The 19,247-nt window shown below is 34.4% G+C and overlaps 2 protein-coding genes across 6 annotated transcripts; both read left to right on the top strand.

The window, feature by feature from the left end:
• The first annotated feature begins 2,614 nt into the window (after positions 1–2,614).
• Positions 2,615–9,417, top strand: LOC128545934 (heat shock 70 kDa protein 12B-like). Of its 5 annotated transcripts, none has more exons than XM_053545260.1 (7): positions 2,615–2,735; positions 3,495–3,644; positions 4,152–4,319; positions 5,330–5,456; positions 6,350–6,441; positions 7,267–7,423; positions 7,899–9,417. In XM_053545260.1, exons 2-7 carry the CDS (start codon positions 3,498–3,500, stop codon positions 8,150–8,152), a joined length of 945 nt encoding a protein of 314 aa, XP_053401235.1. In that variant the 5' UTR covers positions 2,615–2,735; positions 3,495–3,497; the 3' UTR covers positions 8,153–9,417. The 5 variants fall into 5 exon arrangements, with proteins under 5 accessions (XP_053401235.1, XP_053401232.1, XP_053401237.1 ...); XM_053545257.1 differs by lacking the exon at positions 2,615–2,735 and adding an exon at positions 2,765–2,911; XM_053545262.1 differs by lacking the exon at positions 2,615–2,735 and adding an exon at positions 2,765–2,911 and having other exon boundaries at positions 7,267–7,469; positions 7,899–8,124.
• Positions 8,263–8,961, top strand: LOC128557987 (heat shock 70 kDa protein 12A-like). Its single transcript, XM_053546690.1, has one exon. It carries the CDS (start codon positions 8,263–8,265, stop codon positions 8,959–8,961), a length of 699 nt encoding a protein of 232 aa, XP_053402665.1.
• Positions 9,418–19,247: the final 9,830 nt, after the last annotated feature.

The following is a 19,247-nucleotide window of genomic DNA, read 5'->3' on the forward strand; positions in this document are numbered from 1 at the left end:
GAAAACAAAGAATATTTTATTTTCATTCTAAGGCAAAGAATAAGAGACCTATGGCTGATTGATTTTAATAACAGATTGGAAGAATCGACAAGAGCTATATTCTTTAGAAAAATAGTTAGCTTTAGTTTTAGCAAATACTTAGATGTTATCACTATTCGTAAATATAGAATAGCTTTATCACGTTTACGAATGTCATCTCATAGATTAGCTGTTGAATCTGGTAGATGGAGAAAGCCGGTTTGTGTCCCTTTTAATGAACGTATATGCCCACTTTGTAACGTTCTAGAGGACGAGTACCATTTTGTACTTGAATGCAACATATTCAAAGAAATGCGTGTTAAATATATCAAGAAATACTATTGGAACCATCCTAGTAATTTTAAATTTATTGCTTTAATGACATCTGAAAATGTATCAGAAATACGAAATCTAAGTTTGTTTGCATATCATGGTTTCAAAAAACGCCAAGAGCTGCACAGTGCACTATAGGTGTTATAGATGTTATAGATCTCATTATAAACTATTGCGGCTGTACATGTAGGTATATTTACTGTCACGATTGTTTCTTGATATGGAATGTTTTGGCAATTTACATGTTAGTTAGTATTGTAATGGGTTAGTTGTTTCTGAGAATGATTACGTTGCTGAAAAGTCCTGAGCTGTTTGTTAAATATTATTGCTTAAGTACTTATCACCAAGCTGTGCTCTACATTTTCGTTTCGGTAGGACACGCGCGCTCTTGTTGATGGTACATTTAAATAAGATTTTGACTGATCGGGGTGTATGTTCTTTCTGTTAAAGAGCAAATCCCTCTATGGTTACTTTAAATATATTTGGGAGTTTGCACCAGCGTAAAGTCATTGCTATAGTAGAGAATAATATATAATGTTTTATTTTATTGTACTATTTTGCATTACACTGCCTCTCCCTAACGAGATATCATGTGAAAGTGTGCTTCGAATTTATGTTTTATTCTCTTTAAATGTTGCCTCATTTCGACAACCTATAGAAATCATAAATCCTACTAAAGAGTAACTTGCGCAAATACACATGCTATCTCGCCATCTTGTCATGCTTTGCAATGTTTTTCATCACTATGTTATATTGATGCTTTGTCAATGACCCTTTTGAGGGTTTTAGTACAAATAAACATTCTTCTTCTTCTTCTTCTATTATTCTGTTTTCATGTTTCAATCTTTACAAAGCTGACATACTATGCTATTTGTTCTATTTGTTTGTCCAGTTGTAATTCTGTTTGAATACGAAACAAGGGGCCGTGGCTTTGAGCCACTGCTCCTCCAACTAATAACTGCTAACATTGGGATAAGAGTGGGTGTTTTACATCTGGCATGTTAAAGAGCTAGGGAAGCTTCTGGAATTGGAGCGTTTTCTGTACCGTGCTTCTTAGTAACATACTTAACTTTTTTGCCGGATATATTTCTTTGCCATTCCTCAACACAAACCCATTCGGCGGGGGATACAAATTCATCGAATTTGCTTGTTTAATTATGTTTATATGGATATCTAGAGACGCTTGTTCTCGCCAGAAATACAACAATCCACTAAACACTATGACTTTATTAAAGCAATCCCATAGATTCATCTGCAAAACTTGTGACCAGGGCGGTGGGGTGACCGGGTGTGGGTACACAACTTCATATGTTGATAATAAATGTTCATGAAAAAAAATGAAAGAGGTTTAATGAAATTCTACCAATTGGTTAGTTTGTTATGTACAAATATGTGGATTTTTAAACAATTAAAGGGCAATACCTCTGATGTTACTAAAGAGATCCTAACGAAATTGTGTGTGCTATACCACATTATGGTGATCTAAATTTAATTTAAGTTTCATAGTACTAAGTCAAATATGTCACAAGTTATGAAGCAGAAATTGCCATACTTATAGTACCATATATAGTTAACACTATAAACTACTAAGGACCATAACTCTGGGGTTACTTGGGCAATCTGACTGAAACTTGACAGGCCGCATTTCTCTAGAGTGGTGAACATGTATATGAAGTATTATTTAAATATTCGAAAGCACTTCCTAGATATGGCTCTGGACGGACGGAAAGATGGACGAACGGACGGAAAGACGGACGGACGACGCCAAAACTAACAAGGCATCATTGATACTTATCTTCAGAAGTAATATTCAGATATATGTTACTCTAACCAACCACAGTTATTAAGTAATTTTAAACATAATTTTGATTTTGAAAATTATTTACATAAAATATGAAATTGCATTATCAGATCTCATGTCTATAATACCCATCGAGGATAAAGATTTTCTATAGTGTTTGTTCCCATCCCCGTGAGCTTGGAAGCCATATTAAATAAATTTGACGCCATGATGTCTGCAACATCTAAAAAAAGTATTGCAGCCTGGCTAAATTCATATATTTTGCTAACAGGCTATGTCTTAAGGGTTTCTCAAAAAGTAAATCTGGAAAGCATCTTATTGTTCTTTAAAATATTGTAATGCATTGCTATTATATTATTAGTAACGTTTCATTGAATTTATATCTCTTTATACTTTTTTTCCACGTCTAGTTACATTTTTTTCAAATGCATGTATACACTGAATGAATATTTGTGTAGGCTATAAACATTGTCATGAAATATTTTATGCTTGAATAAATTATCCGTATTCGTATTCGTTCTGTGTTGGTAAGGGACATAACTTGTGTGTCAGTTTAATACCGTTTTAGCAAACTTTAAGTCGGGTATGTATTCTTTTTCTCATTGCAGTTGATTGTATTAATAAACTTTCCTTTAAGCAAACAAAATCGATTTTGAAATATTCCATGTAAAAACCGGCTTGATTTACTTCCCGGATGGTGACCTGTCTTAATGCGTTTTATCGGCGACCTTTGATCGTGTTGACTTAAACAATGAACTGGTGAGTGCATCAATTGTAACGATTAAAGACTTTTTAATTCGCACCGTGCAGTTTCAATAAATTCATTGATATTTAATTCAAAAATGTTTTAAAACGAAAGAGGAAGTTTCTCAGGTAAACGTGATGAAATGTTTCTGAAATCTGAGGATATTAGTTAAGGATAACGAGATTTACTCAGGTATATAGGTATAGGTGGACTTAAAATGACCTTTCCGATAAAGGCAAATATATTAAATTTTGATTGTAAATGCATATCAATGCAGTCAATGTGTAACAAATGGGAAAGCTGTTGTAGTTACAGTTTATATTGTTTTTGTAGAAACAATCACTATATTATATTTGTTAATAACCCATTTCTTTCATGTTTTATATCGTAATTTGGTTATTTCTGTTTTTTTTTTCAATATGTAAACTAAGTGTATACGCATGCAAAGAGGGTTATATAAATGTGATATAATGAATACTTTTTCAAATCCGCAGCCTATGTTGAAAGGTTATTTCAATAAAAAGACAATATCATAATTATTGTATAATTAATGCTGTGTATCCGGTTATCTATTCCGATATTTTGTTACTTTGTTAGAGTATGACATCAAGACAAGATATTCTCCTGGTTGTGGCCATAGATTTTGGGACCACTTATTCCGGGTTTGCAATTCAATTTCGTCATGAATTTGACCCTAAAGATCCGACAAAGATCCGCGCCCCTCAGTCCTGGAACGGTGGCAAGCAGGTAAGGAATAGATGCCCCTCTTATAACATTCCAACACAAGGTGTAACACCATAAACTTTCAGTATTTTTCGATTTTTATCATATTCATTTGACTATACATGTATTGAATAATAGTGAAAGTGATCAATTAAAACACTTTGATCAAACACAGCAATAATGTGTTGTTAACATGTATGATCGATTGAATAGTGTCATTATTTTTGTTGTTTTAATTGTGTTCATTGTAATGCGTATGTTATAATAATACTGTAAATATCTGTTGTTTATACTGATTTAGTCCAATTTTGCAGCAAAGAATCACAAAGCTGGTTCCATGTTCGATTCCGATATCTGGTAAACTATATGCGGACGGTGACGGCGGAGGTCGCAGATGGAGCGGCATTGTTTTGCTACATAAGAGCTTCCCTCTAAGAAAATTTTAATATTAATTGATAATATTTAGGTAAACTGTCAAACTTTAACATATCTTATATTCCATTTATTGAATGCAATCTATATCGTTGACAGAACTTGATGTCGTACAAGACACCAACATGCCTGCTACTGAACGAGGACCAGGAGATAGACTGCTTCGGTTTTGAAGCTGAGGAGAAGTACGCTGATCTATGTCTGAATAAAGAAAACGGAAAATATTACTACTATAAACAGTTTAAGATGAGACTACAAGAGGGACAGGTGAATAAACTCAGTTTATATTTTATTATATATTTTGAAAGTTTAATTTGGTTAAGTACTTTTTATGCAAGTAAACATCGAGGACTAATAATGATTTTGAAATATTAATGTTTGTTTAACCTAAACGGTTCTAAACCTCTTCTTTTCTTTTGTTGGACACATGCCCATTGTAAAGAGTTGATTGTAAAAGACTTGTTCTGTACGCTTTGGACAACTACTAAGTTTCCGTTATTGAAGATGACTTATATACAGACTAATATTTAAAGCAGATAGAATCCAAATTCTACGGCAAGTTATTGCCAGTTCCTAAATTGACAGACAAAAGGTCAATACGATTTTCTGCCTGCGGTATATAATCTTATTCTATGACCCGTTAGTCAACAATTGCTTATTATATGACATTATTATTATCTTCATATTCAACCTCATCAATATACATTATATGCCCTGGTTCAGCAACTAATTCAATGACGATGATGATCACGGCAATGATGATGATAACTGCAATTGTTGAATGAAATAATGATAATAATGATAGTGATGATAAAGATGAATGATGATGATACGCAATGATGATAGTGAAGAGTGACGATGAAAGAAACTAATGATTATGATTATAATATTCTGATGAATGAAGATGATTATAATGATGAGTGATGAATAATGTTAGTGATGATAGCAGTAATATTGTTGATTAATGTTGTGTGACGGTGAGGGGTTTTATTTTCAATACCATGAATGATAGGAATGATAATAATAATAATGCTGATGATGATGAAGAAGATGAATGTTCAATGATGACAATTAAATATTGTGACTGGTGATAACGTGATGAATGAATAATAAACTGTGACGCTAAAATATATCTGTTCCTATATAAATGTTAGAAATGGTGTTTTTTTGAAAAGTAGGATATCAACACTTGTCAATGAAAATAAATTACACTATGATAATAGAGAAAACCACAAAACTCTTTCGTTAAGGTCGTTTAAAATTATATTTTCATCCAGGGCTTGAAAAAAGGTTCCTTGTTAGAAGACGAAACACAGAAAACTATGCCAGCGTTAAAGGTGTTTGCTTTGTCGATACAATGCCTTAAAGACTGTCTGATGAAAATAATTGATCGAGAAGGCACAGGTATGTCTGATATTTACATATTAAAAATCTATTTCCAGCTTTTATATTGGTAAACTGTGACCAAAACGGCAAGTCGTACAGCAATTGACCATGAGTCTTACTGTGAAGTACGAGTATCAGTGGTGTCTTCATGACTTTACGATTTCATGATTTTCTAAAATTTCATAAACTATTATGGAATTGTTAAATATATTTTCTTACGTCAGTTTCTCAACGATTGCGGAAATAGGTTAGCAAGAAAACGACAAAAAATCGTGATACAGGTAGAAAGAGACAAGTTCCTGGTGTGCGCAGGCGTTTTCATTGCTAAGCTCAATCTTCTTCCGGTCGGAAAAATGACATTAGAACTACCTTGTCATTTTGTATTATCATGGGCAAAATCTTAATATTTTTTAAGAAGCATTTAAATCGTAAGTTGTGAATTAATTATTGACTATAACTATTTATAAAGAATTACAAATAGCATAAATATCAGTTACGTCACGGCGGGTAGTCAACACGGCGGTTATTTGTCCTGCGGCAGAGTACCTGTGCGTTACACAATTCAAAGCTAAATTACACGTACAGGTCAAGGTTACACAGTCTCTGGCAACTGAAAAGCTATTTAAAAAGTGGTGATTTATGCAATCAGAAATGCTTAATATGAACATTTTAATGCAATAACCACAAGTTTTTGGAAATCATATAGGTAAATATCTTAAATTAACAAGACCCGAGTACAAAATGTTTCCCAAAACAAAGATTTTGTCGATGATTCTTTTCCCAATCGGCCAATTTTACCTGTCGAAAATTCCAATTTTTTCATTGTGTAGTGGAACATGGGAGTTTATTGTATCATATAAATATTGTATTGTATGTTTTGTATATAAAATATATCATTTCTTCTCTTTCAGGAGTCAACACGGACGATATATTATGGGTATTGACAGTCCCAGCCATCTGGGACGACGCAGCAAAAATGTTCATGAAGGAAGCTGCAAAAATGGTAAATACCGTTTTTGTGTTTTTAGCATTTTTGCTATTTGGTGTATAGTGAAAACACGATATTTTGATATTGTTGACAAGCAATTACTGTCCATATCATAATGTTGATAATGGTCATACAACTAAATGTGATCTCACCTCTATAATTATCTTTATACTAGTATACAATATTTAGAAAAATAAATAAATCGATTTCATCATAACGTGCAATCATTATTTTATTGAAACAAAGGGATAAAGCCAAATGACTGTGTTTCATCTATAATACTGAAATGTTTATTTTAACTGACTGAAATAGATTTAGTCAACGCTATTTTTAATGATGTATCCGCATTAAAAGTGCAAAAATCTACCAAGAGAGCAACACAATTTTTAGGACTTAATGCTAAGGAAAGTTTAACATATCTGGGTTTTGTTCGGCTGTAAGTGGTAATGATGTCGTTTCAATCCTTTAATTAGAAAGAAATTTTGCTAACTGGCTGCTTAAGTCGAATATCTGCTTGATACCAGTGGCAGCTAATAGATGTCCAGTTTCATCTCATTTCAGTCGTATTTTATTGTTGTCGGCTGCAAGTGGTAACCATGTCACTGTAAAGCTTAAACCTTGGTTATTGTAGAAATCCAGTTACTCCAATCGCAAACAAAATTAATACTCACATTTTTATGTAATTGTTACGATACATACCAAGCTATTCAACAGTAAAACAGAAAAACGTTTACTTAGATGAATTGAGATCAAGCTAACGACGCCCTGTCATTGTACCGATTTTCATATTCAGGAAACATATTTTTTATGCATTTAATGTACATGAAATTCTTATTGCAGGCCGGTATTGCTGAAGATCATCTAAGCATAGCTCTTGAACCGGAAGTGGCCTCCCTGTTCTGTCAGCATCTACCTGTAGAAAAATTCTCGGAAGGAGGGAAGATGGGCTTTGCAAATGCAGCACCAGGCACAACGTACATGGTCGTGGATCTTGGAGGTAAGTGCAACACCAGGCACAAGGTACACGGTCATGGATCATGGAGGTAAGATCCCCATAGTAGTTTATCGACAAATTTCATTATCTTTATATTAAGTCATTAAACTGGCAAAAGCTCAGGACAGCACTTCCTTAGCGTCAGAGGAGACACCAAAATTAGCCATTGAAATAGCAGAAAGACGAAAAAAGCTAATGGCATCTTTCATTCATGTTACTTGCATAATATTTGACATATTACATGGATATTTAAAGCAAATGACTTTTGGTTACATTTCAACATTCAATTGATATTTAAAGACATTGCCTTTAATTTGAAAAGAAAATAAACTATACATGATTACATGATATTTAATATAAAGTTATCAATAAAGTGTAAACGTGGATAAATCGGTTACGTTTCTTTAACAAACATCAAAATGTTTTTGATTTTTGCAACATAAACTGTTTAAACAAGATGTTAATCTTGTAATTTCAGGTGGAACTGCAGATATCACTGTTCACGAACGCCAGTCTGGAAACAGAATCAGAGAGGTGTACAAGGCCAGTGGTGGTCCTTGGGGTGGCACAGCTGTTGATCATGCATTCACCCAACTTATCATTAGTATTGTTGGGGGTCCTGTGTGGGCGAGATTCAAGCGAGAGCAGCCGTACGATTACCTTGAATTATTGAAAGAATTTGAGTGTGTGAAAGGACCCTTGGTACAAAGTCTGGTGAATGGTACAACATAAAAATACCGGCAACGCTTAATGAAGTCTGTAACGATGTACACGGAGAAATATTTTCAGAACTGACAAAAGAATCATTAGTATCCGACCAAATCTCGTTCGTTAGTGATAAGATGAGGATGAAGGTTGGGCTTGTTGAGAAATTATTTACAAAGGTCACCGACAACATCGTCAAACATATCAAGAACATTATCTCAAGGACAGACGCTGGGAAGAAGATATCTCTCATGTTGATGGTTGGAGGGTTTTCGGAATCCCCTTTTGTACAAAAAGTGATGAAAACAGAGTTCACTGAAAAGACGAAAGTTAAGGTTCTTATTCCGCAACAAGCTGGAATTGCTGTTCTCAATGGGGCTGTGCTTTTTGGTCGCATGCCTGAGGTTGTTACAAGTCGTGTCATTCGGTATACATACGGGGTAAAAATTGTACGAAAATTTCAAAAAGGAAAAGATCCGGAAAACAAGAAGATCCCAGGTGATCCAACACAGTGTTTCGACGCTTTTAAACCTTTCATGAAAGAAGGAACATCAGTTGAGAGAGGCCATAAAGTGATACAAGCTTATTCAACAAGCCGACCTTTCCAAGACGAAATGGGCGTGAACGTTTACACAGCGTCGGGTTTCGTTCCGGAGTTTGTGACAGAAGATGGTTGTCGACTTCTAGGAACTTTGAGGGTTAAAGTGCCCGATCCATCGGCAAAGACAAGGAAGCTTGTGGTTATTTTCAGGTTTGGAAGTACCACACTTGCTATGCTTGCTGTAGAAGAGGACAGCAAAAAAGTGTGCGCTACAGTGTTTGGACTTCCAGAGTAAATATGGTTCTAAGAAATGCTAGCAGAACTGTATATAGCATAATGTTTATGAAGCATTATAATAGCGTTATAGTAGCATCACTTTGACAGATCCTTGTACAAAAAAATGCAGAAGGAATGGATAAAAGGACATCTAGTGGACTGGGTGTAGAATTTCCAAACATAAATGGGCAAAAACTGTTTATACATGTATTGTTTCATAACCTGTTTCTTGCATTATTAAGTTATATGGTGAGAAATGTGTTTTGTAAAACAGACTATTAAGGTGTAATATTTAAAAAGATCACCTTCCATTTTCACAAACCAATTATTTTGCATGTGCTGGTATACAATATATTGACTTGACAAGTTTAGGAAAGCGTTACCACTGGTCTCAAACAATGAGAAAAAGAAACTATGAAAATGATTTATTAATATGATACATAGGAATTCTTTAGTCATAAGCAAATGCTTTATACTTTAACAAAACAACATAGGATTATATAGATAACAAGATTATTTAGAATTAGTAGAATATTTCCAAGAATAGATACGTATAATCAAGGTGGCATTCAGCAGAAATAAACATAATTATTACAGTTTGTAGGCAAAATACCATTCACATTCAAAGGGACCAGCTTTTAAAAGCTGCAATTAGGTCTCAAACTTACAAAATGTACTGTACTTTATGTTACTGCATGTATCTCAAAGATTAGAACTATTTTCTTTGATTTTTTGCAATAAATCCCTGAAATATTTAATACTAAGATGTAGTTTATGATACAACAATACAAGCACGGGTATTGTAGTTTATATCTGTATAATTCATAACTCATTATTCTTTATGTCCACGTTCGGTACTTGTATAATGTATTTTGTTTTTCATCAGCTTATAGCGAGCGTAGCTCGCGAGCAATTGCGCGAAGCGCAATTGCGAGCGCGTAGCTCGCCTTACGGCAATGTGTAGGCGAATATAACAAAGGTGTGCCGAATGGGGCAAAGTGATGTAGCTGAAAAATTTTCCTCTCGTCTGGGCGCCGCCATTTTGGGTGCCGCCATTTTGTTCTACTTCCGTCAAAGTCGGGAAAATTGTTTTTATTTTTTTTTTAATTTTATATTTGAGTTACAATCTCTATGTTCATTAGGTGTCTTTATTTTTAAAAAAGTTATATTATGGAAATAATTTCAATTTTGCTTTTATTTACAAAGTGCGTGTCCCTAGAGGACAGGTGCTCAAAGGGAATGCTTTGTTGGCAGTGAATACAGAACTTCATTTGATTGCTGAATATTATCCATCACTCAAAAATAATGCAAGAAAGATTTCCATTTGGTAGAAAAAAAATATGATTTTCTTTTAAAAGATCAAGCATTGGCCAGAAAATGGGATAAAATGTCATAAATAAGCATAAAGGCATAAGAACGCCACAAACAGGTAATGACGTCACCGTGACACCGGCTTTCCATAAATTTTGCAACGTATGATATTCGCTGTTACAGGTATAATGACACTAAATTTTTGTTTCTTTTCAAGTGAAAAGGTTCTCGGAATTGTTTTAAGCAGTGAATAGTTTCTTTGCCGTTTAAGCTACGCTCGCTCAGAGGCTTTGCCTTTTTCATATTATATTTTAAATGTACTATTTTTGTGTTTTTACGTTTGTGTGTGTTAATAGGGGATGAAAATCCCCGAGACGGTAATGTCCGTATATAGTTATTCGTCTGTGTTCTCTGCATATACTGAGGCATTGTTTTCGATGTTTTCCGGTTCCGGTTTATATACACACCGCAGACTGGTTTTCTGCATGAACATCCGAGCACCTCGAATCAGTCACAGAAATTCGTAAACCGGGCCAACATGATTCTTTTACTTCTTTTTCGTAATGAAAACTGCACATGCAAATGAAAAACACTTTTAAAACAGTAAGGAAGTGTAAAGGCCGTCAAGTTTCTGCGTGGAGTGCAAACAAACAAACAAAAAATTCCTAAAGCCAGTGCGAGAACGCTGAATGACGTCACCGTCACGGCCCTCCGTAAATTTTGCAAAGTATGATACTCGCTGTAAGAGGTATGATGATACTAAATGTAAACTTGCACTGTTAGTTTCTTTTGGGTGTTGAGTATTTCTTTGTAAGTAGTTATATAAAAGATAAATCCCCATGCTAGGCGGTGCCTTAATTCATATTACATATACACTAAAACACTTACATTACACTTACATTACACCGACGTAATAGCAACTTTCTAGCTTTTAGTGGCAGAAGATGTCCCCAAGCGCCCTCACAGCATTAAGTCAGGTACAGGCAAGCACCTTTGTAGAACAACAGGCCATCCGTCAGCCAACTTGATGGCTTCCTAAGATGACAGAATTCTACATGACAAGCAAGGTCTCGAAACCACACTCGTGAGAGGCAAGTGATTCAAAGTCAGCGACCTTTTTAGATATTTGAGCCGTGCCGTGAGAAAACCAACATAGTGGGTTTGCGACCAGCATGGATCCAGACCAGCCTGCGTATCCGCGCAGTCTGGTCAGGATCCATGCTGTTCGCTTTTAAAGCCTACTGCAATTAGAGAAACCGTTGGCGAATGGATGTGCAGGCTGGTCTGGATCCATGCTGGTTGCAAAGCCACTATGTTGGTTTTCCCATGACGCGGCTCATTTAGATATTTTAGCATTTTTGTAGTACACATAAATATTGAAATTTTATTACCACTATATGTGCTCATTAGAAAATTCCTTAAAATGTATGTGAAAATAAGGGATTCGTTTTAACTGCTTACAACGTTGTGAATGGCTCTAATTAGTGTCAACTACTTGAAACAAAACATTTTTCTTTTATAGTTTTAACGCATGAAATGTAAACCATAGTATAGAAGAGCCTTTGTCAGACAACTTAATTCTTTAATCTTTCTGATGGTAGAAAAGAAATTTAAGTGCGATTCGAAACACAACTTTTGTAAACAACGAATTATTATTTTGTGATTTATTATTCACCGGAAATTCAAAACGTGACACCACTGTCATAAAAAGTCCCTCCTATAGTAAAACTTGTTTCAAGCAATAAAATGATGTGTGGAGGTTCTTATTTTTATTGTATGTATATAACAACGCCGCGTCCAAGGCACATTTTTGATACACTTTCCTGGACTAGGTGCGACATTTCGGATTAATATCATTTGATGATATACTAGTGCAAAATAGGTTTTCCCCAATTCAAAGAAACACACATTCCTCCTAAATAAATGAGAGTTATACTGATACATAGAATACATTTGATGACAAAACTCATTTACTTTGGGGAAGGGCCGTCGCTAATGTTGGAAAAACTTGTGGCCCAACCCTTTTGCTTCTGATTTCAATGTATACATTAACATGCTTTTCTAATTCTCATTAATCTATAACGGATGTGTTTATTTGTATTATAAACATGTATCGTTTGCAATAAAATATGTTTAAACTAAAATTTTTTTGGGGGGAGCCAGTTGTGTTAATTGTAAATAAAATGCCAGAAAAGATACTAACAGTTATGTTGTGGTGTAGAACATTGATATAAACCATTTCCTCCACATTTTACTAATTGACAAGAAAACGTCCAAAGAAAATTACATTCACCCATTGAAAAGTAATACCTAGTTTACATATATACGGATTTGTGTTTAGGGTCTATCATCCCAGACATTTTAGAATTGTGTCTTTTACAAACAAACGTCAATACTACGTTATGTAATAAAAATCTTTTAATTTAGAAATGTATACTCAGGCGTCAATAAATAGGTTAATACTTTCACTTATTGAATAGCTTGAAGCTTTGAAAACCAAATCTTATAATGGGATTTTCTTTAGTCTTAGCTCTAACTCACACCGGGTAGGGGCAAGTACTATTAAGCTAGCTACTTTGAAAATTCGGCTGCAGATGACCTTCAATGCACTAAAGAAGGCGGTTCAATTGATTCATTTGTAGCATTCCCAAAAGAAAAAAAAACACAAAGAATATCAATTCCAAGGCATTAAGTAATCTCGAACGGGAAATGTATTACTTTGTCATACAACTACTAATCAAACAGTTTTAGGAACACCATGTCAAGTATATTGCTAGATTACTTCGTTTCATTCAGCAGAATTTAGACAGGAAATCAACAAATAATAGTGACGTTCTGACAATTTTGACTTCGTTTGTTATTGATGAAATATCGCAGAGAGTTCCTTAATGATAAGTATAACGTTGATTCTAAAGGAACATATGAATTACCAGTGATAACTGACACTTTTTAGTATTTTTAGTATTTTGTTAAATATTCGCTCCTACATAATAACTAATGGATATTATAAGACTTACAACAATTTCAATGTCCAGAATGTACTGTGTTTGAAAGAAGTATGATTAAGAAATGATTTATAGCAAAGTCGTGTTTTAACACCATTTATACACGATGGGCGGTTATACGTCGGGTGTGATAATTTCAGGAGGGCGCCAAATGGAAGGTCGTCACGCTTCTTTGTTTATACACACCAGGCCATGAAATGGTAACACGTCTTGTGGAATAGTACAATTAGGGAGCTAATGATGGCGAATTATCCTGCACATCGAACGATCAACTCAGATTGTCTGTAAATCAGTCAAAACAGATGTATTATGTGACCTTGTGTTTTAAACTTGTTTTTATCAATAAGATTAATAAGCAAAATATTTGATCAAATTTGAAAGCGCTTTTTCTCGATACATACATGGCGCTATTAAAATATCACGTCAACGTGACGTCAACATAATGTAATATCGTTGTGATGATTTAAGCATTGCCACTCATATTTCACTTCATAGCAGTTGTACGTGTATTATAAGTTGAAGAGATGTTGGTGACCGGATACGGAATATACGCTGTCGAAGAAATCCATTTTAGGGAAGAGTGAAACTCAAGCCTGATATAGATGTTTTTTTAGACAGCATGTGTCCCGTATTCGGTCACCAACATGTTGTGAAGTGATTTTATATGACCGACTACCGTTGGCTTCGACATTTTCGAATTTGGACATAACTGATGTAGTTTTAAAAAATCCATATCTTACTAGCTACTTGATAGTCAATACTTGCCGAATAAATCGTATTTTCTGTCAAAGTTATGCATGAAATATTTTTATCATACCCATTCAAATAAAAACCTTCATTTGAAACCTTATCATTTGATATGCTGTAAGAAATTTCTGCAGAATCAGCAGTATGTTTTGTTATCTATAATCATTGACACTAAACCCAACCTATAAGATGACAAATATGCTAACCTAGTTTGTATCATCTAGAATCAATGGAAAGTTACACATGAACATTTTTAACACGAACTTATCACAGATTGTATCACAGATGGCAAATAGTTACTAAAGGGCAGCGAAGGTTGAGAACGAAAACAAAAAAATAATCAGTGATAATGACGTAAATATTTCTTAATCAATTAATGCAAAATAAGTGAAAGTATCTTGCCAAAGTCGTGATGTCATTTACGTCGTTCGGATATGAACACCATGCGCTAGATTCGTAATATTGAATGTTTACGCGCGTCAGATTTGCAGTACATTTAATTGAAAGCATAAAGAGGCTGGAGACAAAGTCTCAGTCACTTTTAAACAATCCTCGTAATAACATTTTCCAAATGAAAATATAAGAGGTAATTATCTGAGCGAAGTTGTGTAAAAAGATTTACATTACCTCTTGCGCTGAGAGGAAAGTGTTACTGAATATTTTGCCTCGTAAATGCATTACGTCTAGCAGCGACGGAAATTGCTTAACAGAACGTACTAGACTTGCAATTTTCGTAATAGAAAGTCTACGATTACGCAAAGTACTTTTTAAGATATCAAATCATGTTTAATCTATATGTTACATGTTTGATGGCTTCTAGAACTGACGTTAACATTGCATGGATTTATTTGAAAATTACATGATTGAGCATCTACTTAGATTCAAAATACATTAACTACAACTGCTCTGCTTATGTATGCACCAGCTTAATTTTCCAGTGATTTGACGAGGAATTTCAATAGAAAATTTTCTCACTTTGAGGTGTGATATTCTATATTCACGAAAAACAAACAATTTTTCTTTTAATCTTATGCTTAATTACGTTGAGATGTGCATTTTAAAACAAATTTTAATCTCAGCGCGTGAAACTGACGCGCGTAAACAGACATGACGTCAGACGTGTTGTGACGTTAGAAAGACGCACACAACAAAAAGTTCCATTTTGTTTTTGCTGCATAACGTTATGAAATTCTCACTAAGTAAAATAATTTGAATCGAAAAATATATTATATAGAACAAAGTGCGACCACAATTTTCATCATGTTTAAAGCAAATAATTTAAAATTCATACACAATGTACAAGTAGATCGGCATTTACAGTGAGTGATATGCAGTGAGTGATATGGATTATATCTCACTGATAAAACACAGTATTTCATCAGTTTGCATAAAATAAATACTTTTATGTCAGTTTTATAGGGATTACCGAATTTTAGTATTTACTTTTTCTCGTGGGGTGATTTATTTCGAAATATTACAGGGGAATACAAGAAGTAAAAGTCGCGGTCAGTATAGCACATTCTCTCATTTTTCATTATCGAAAGTGTTTATGTCTAGTAAATGAATAAACATTTGGGATCAATACCAGAAAGAAAAAAGTTTAAATAATAATTTTTGAATTTAGAAAAGATTCACCTGGTGGTGATTTCTTTTCTTTACGCTGTGTAGTACATTTGAAACATGGTGTCGATATTGAATATGGGTTTGGGTATGTTGCTATAAACATTTTCTTCTAATGTTGGTGGGCCACACAGTAATTGTCTGGATAACGACTGAAACCAACAAAATGTTGACGCCTTATTTCGTTTTTTTGACACCTACGTTTGATAATAATTTGCAAAGCAAAGATTATGGTCACATTTATGTAAAATGGTGTCTAAATCTCTTAGCTATGAACTGGACAAGAAACGTCGGACCTACGTTCGGACGGACTGACTCTACAAATTCTTGACTTACAACTTCCTTCTTTCAATACTGTTTTATTTCAAAGGCAACAGAGTTTTACAGAAGACAAAGTGGAGTAGGTTCCTATATGTACACTGTTGAATTCAAATATCTAATTCAAGGTGAAAAATCTGATAGACTGGTAAGGCCATACCAAATTGATATGTCGTTCGTCGGAACTACCGCATCAATAATTTCATTCCCGAGAAAAAAAATAAAAATTACCCGCCCGCACGTACATAAAAATCTCCGAAAAAAATTTTTTTTTCGATTACGCGGTCCGGAATAATAACGGCAAATCAGGTTTTATCGCCGTTTTAATGCGTCAAATTGATATTGATCGGATTTCATGCGTCCGTAATACATGTAGCTGATAATCCAAACTCAAAAAGTCAGGAATTATGGTGTTGTTCATTATTTGTTTTAAATCTGGAGTGTCTTTGTTAGTGCCACACATGGCCTTCGATGTGCCGGTAGGTAATGAAATAGGCACATTCTACTTTTGTTCAATACAGTGGAAAGAACGAAGCCCGGCTTGTAAGACGTGCATGGGGATGCAGTTAAAAATATTTGGAAATATTGTTCAGATATAAAGTTTTCAAACCATTTGTTATCAGTTGTTTAATTCAGCATGTTAGATCTAGAGCCCAAAGCTGAGGCCAACTACTATCTTAAAAAAATATTTGTTCACAGATCCTGACCGACCTATCACATTGTCTCGGCCAAAATCTTTTTGAACGTAACTTATTTAGTACAGCAGTCAGATTTTCTATCAAAACGCATTTAGTCAATTTAAAAATTGTTTAGCTTTTCAAATAAGTAGTGTTGATATGAAAATAATTTCAAACAAAATCTGTCCTTTTGTAACCCTAGTTTTGCCTTTTTGTACACATGACGCCAGGATATATTTAAAATTGGCTGTAAATTGATTGAACGAAAGAAACTGAAAAAAAAACAGACTTCCCCAACTCTAAATTTCAAGTTCAGTCAAAGCACAACAAACAACACTTTTAAGGGTGGCCATATTGTGATCATTCTTTGTCCGTCTGTTATTATTTTTGCCTGAAATGAATCTCTACCACAGTAGGTTAAGCTAGCCTGATCATGATCTGTTAAGAAATTATTCCAAAGGGATTCGAGCAATGTTGAAGCATCTGTATGCCCAACTCCGTTTGGTCTCACTGGTCAAGTGGTTTATTACTTCCCCTGTCACCTCTATGGGTTGGAGTTCCACTAGGGGCACAAATTTGTTCATGTGTGAAAGCCATATAACTGTGTTTCAGAAGAAATGTTATTCCACACAATCATGTGCCTGTTTTGTCTTAAATATTTCTCATCCTTTGCCATTAAATAGGCACGTCTACAGATTAATGTAGAAAAATCAAAATTAAAAATAAGACACTCATTTCTTAGTAATTAAAATTACAAAATAAAAAAAATAAAGTGATTCAGTGAGTTTTGGCAAGAATTTATTTGCAAAATCATTCATGTAGTCTTTAAAACATATAGAAAAGCTATATACTGTGTTACCCACACTGTAATGTTTGATTTCTGTGTTATTTCTAAAGAAATGTTAACTTTATACATAATCATAACCGCCTCCTCAAGGGTTCAAGGTGGGAAAAAAAATAAAAAAAGCCCGCTCGCTCCATGTAAAATCTACCCGCCTCGAAAAAATCAAAATTGAGAGAAAAAAAAATAAAAATTTCGCTCGCCCGCTCCTATTTTTTTTGAAAATTTTCCGAAGAACTATTAATCAATTTGGTATGGCCTAAGTAGAGCGGGAGCTGTTGTTTAACATTAGCCAAAAGTAAAGAATTTCATAAAATCCCAAAATATCTCTGTTTTCACGTAATTCTTTTTTAATAGAAAACTATGCAGTCATTTAATGAAATTCCGTTTTTACATAAAGAAACATGGAAAAGAGATAACACAGAAATTAAAATGAAAATAGCTATTTTGAAAGGATACTAAAGAACTTTTGCATAATGTAGATAATGCACAAGTGACTTCTATTCCGTAGCAAAGTAACACTGTCAAAGCGCTGTCAATGGATATACCCCTGCACTTTAAGCACTTGCACACTTATTGTTTTGCCAGCTGATCCTATGATTGCAGGTATATATGTAGAATACGATCTAAGACGGCGTACATGATTTGTACTGATAATACTTTGTTCTCTGTCTACAGCATTCTGGACAGTTATGCGCAGAATACATATCAATGCCAATAATAAACAAAACTTATGATTTATGTCCTACGTTCAAAGATAAAAGTGGTTTGCGCATTCGTCTGTAACAGGCACTCTTGTTCCAATAAAAATAAGACTGTTAGCATTGATTTAACGTCAGCTTGGGCGGTTTCACTTCACTCTCAGACTGATGGATGAGGATTAAGGTTTAATATGGCAACTTGTCAGATATTGGAAAGGAAAATCTATCTGACATAAATAGGTGCATAAGCATTTATAAAACAGGGACTAGTGTTTTATTCATGTAAATATCTCGACTTGTTTATGTCCCATCAATTCTATTATCAACCATAGTCATGAAAACTATCATGCCAAGAACCCTTTAAAAGCAAAGAAATTTACCAAGCAAAATAATAGCAGACTCTTGTTCATGAAAGGAAATGAAATATGCAGCATCCGTCGTGCCCCACTGCACTGTATTACGTATCAGAACTGAATGGACTTCGTGGTCTTAAAGAACTAGAAAATATAATAATACTAGTGATTTCAAGTACGGAGAACCTTTGTGGGCGTCACTTGGCATTTAAAGACTGCTTCTATGATAGTTTTTACGGTCATTAATAAGACTGACATTTGGAGCGGCATAGCATCGTGAATGATGTGGTGGATAGGCAATATTTTGCACACATGTTCCCTTTTCATGTCTTCAGTAACAAATTGTGCACTTTTATAAAATAGCGTAGTTTTACAGAGTTCAGTAATGTTTAAATTGTATTATAATAGCTTTTATAATATGTTTTGATGTCAGCACGTATATATGATGAAAATATAGTTCCCCTCTCGTACCGAATACTGTGATGCTCAGTCAAAAGCGGCATAGAAGTCAGTCATGAATGTTACATGCTTGCCAAACAACAATTCAGTTATGTAACGGCGGGCAGTTAACCTAACCTGTCTTGCTGTATTCTGTATAAGTAACAATCTGTTCTCCAAAAATACTTGCCAACTTCTCCACACCAATCAGTGGATGATGATTAGAGAACTTCAAGCACATTATCATTTGTCAAATATTCACGGAGAGCGTACGCCTCGCCAGGGGATCTAACT

Source organism: Mercenaria mercenaria, chromosome 6 (assembly GCF_021730395.1).
Source record: "Mercenaria mercenaria strain notata chromosome 6, MADL_Memer_1, whole genome shotgun sequence".
Classification (NCBI taxonomy): Eukaryota; Metazoa; Mollusca; class Bivalvia; order Venerida; family Veneridae; genus Mercenaria; species Mercenaria mercenaria.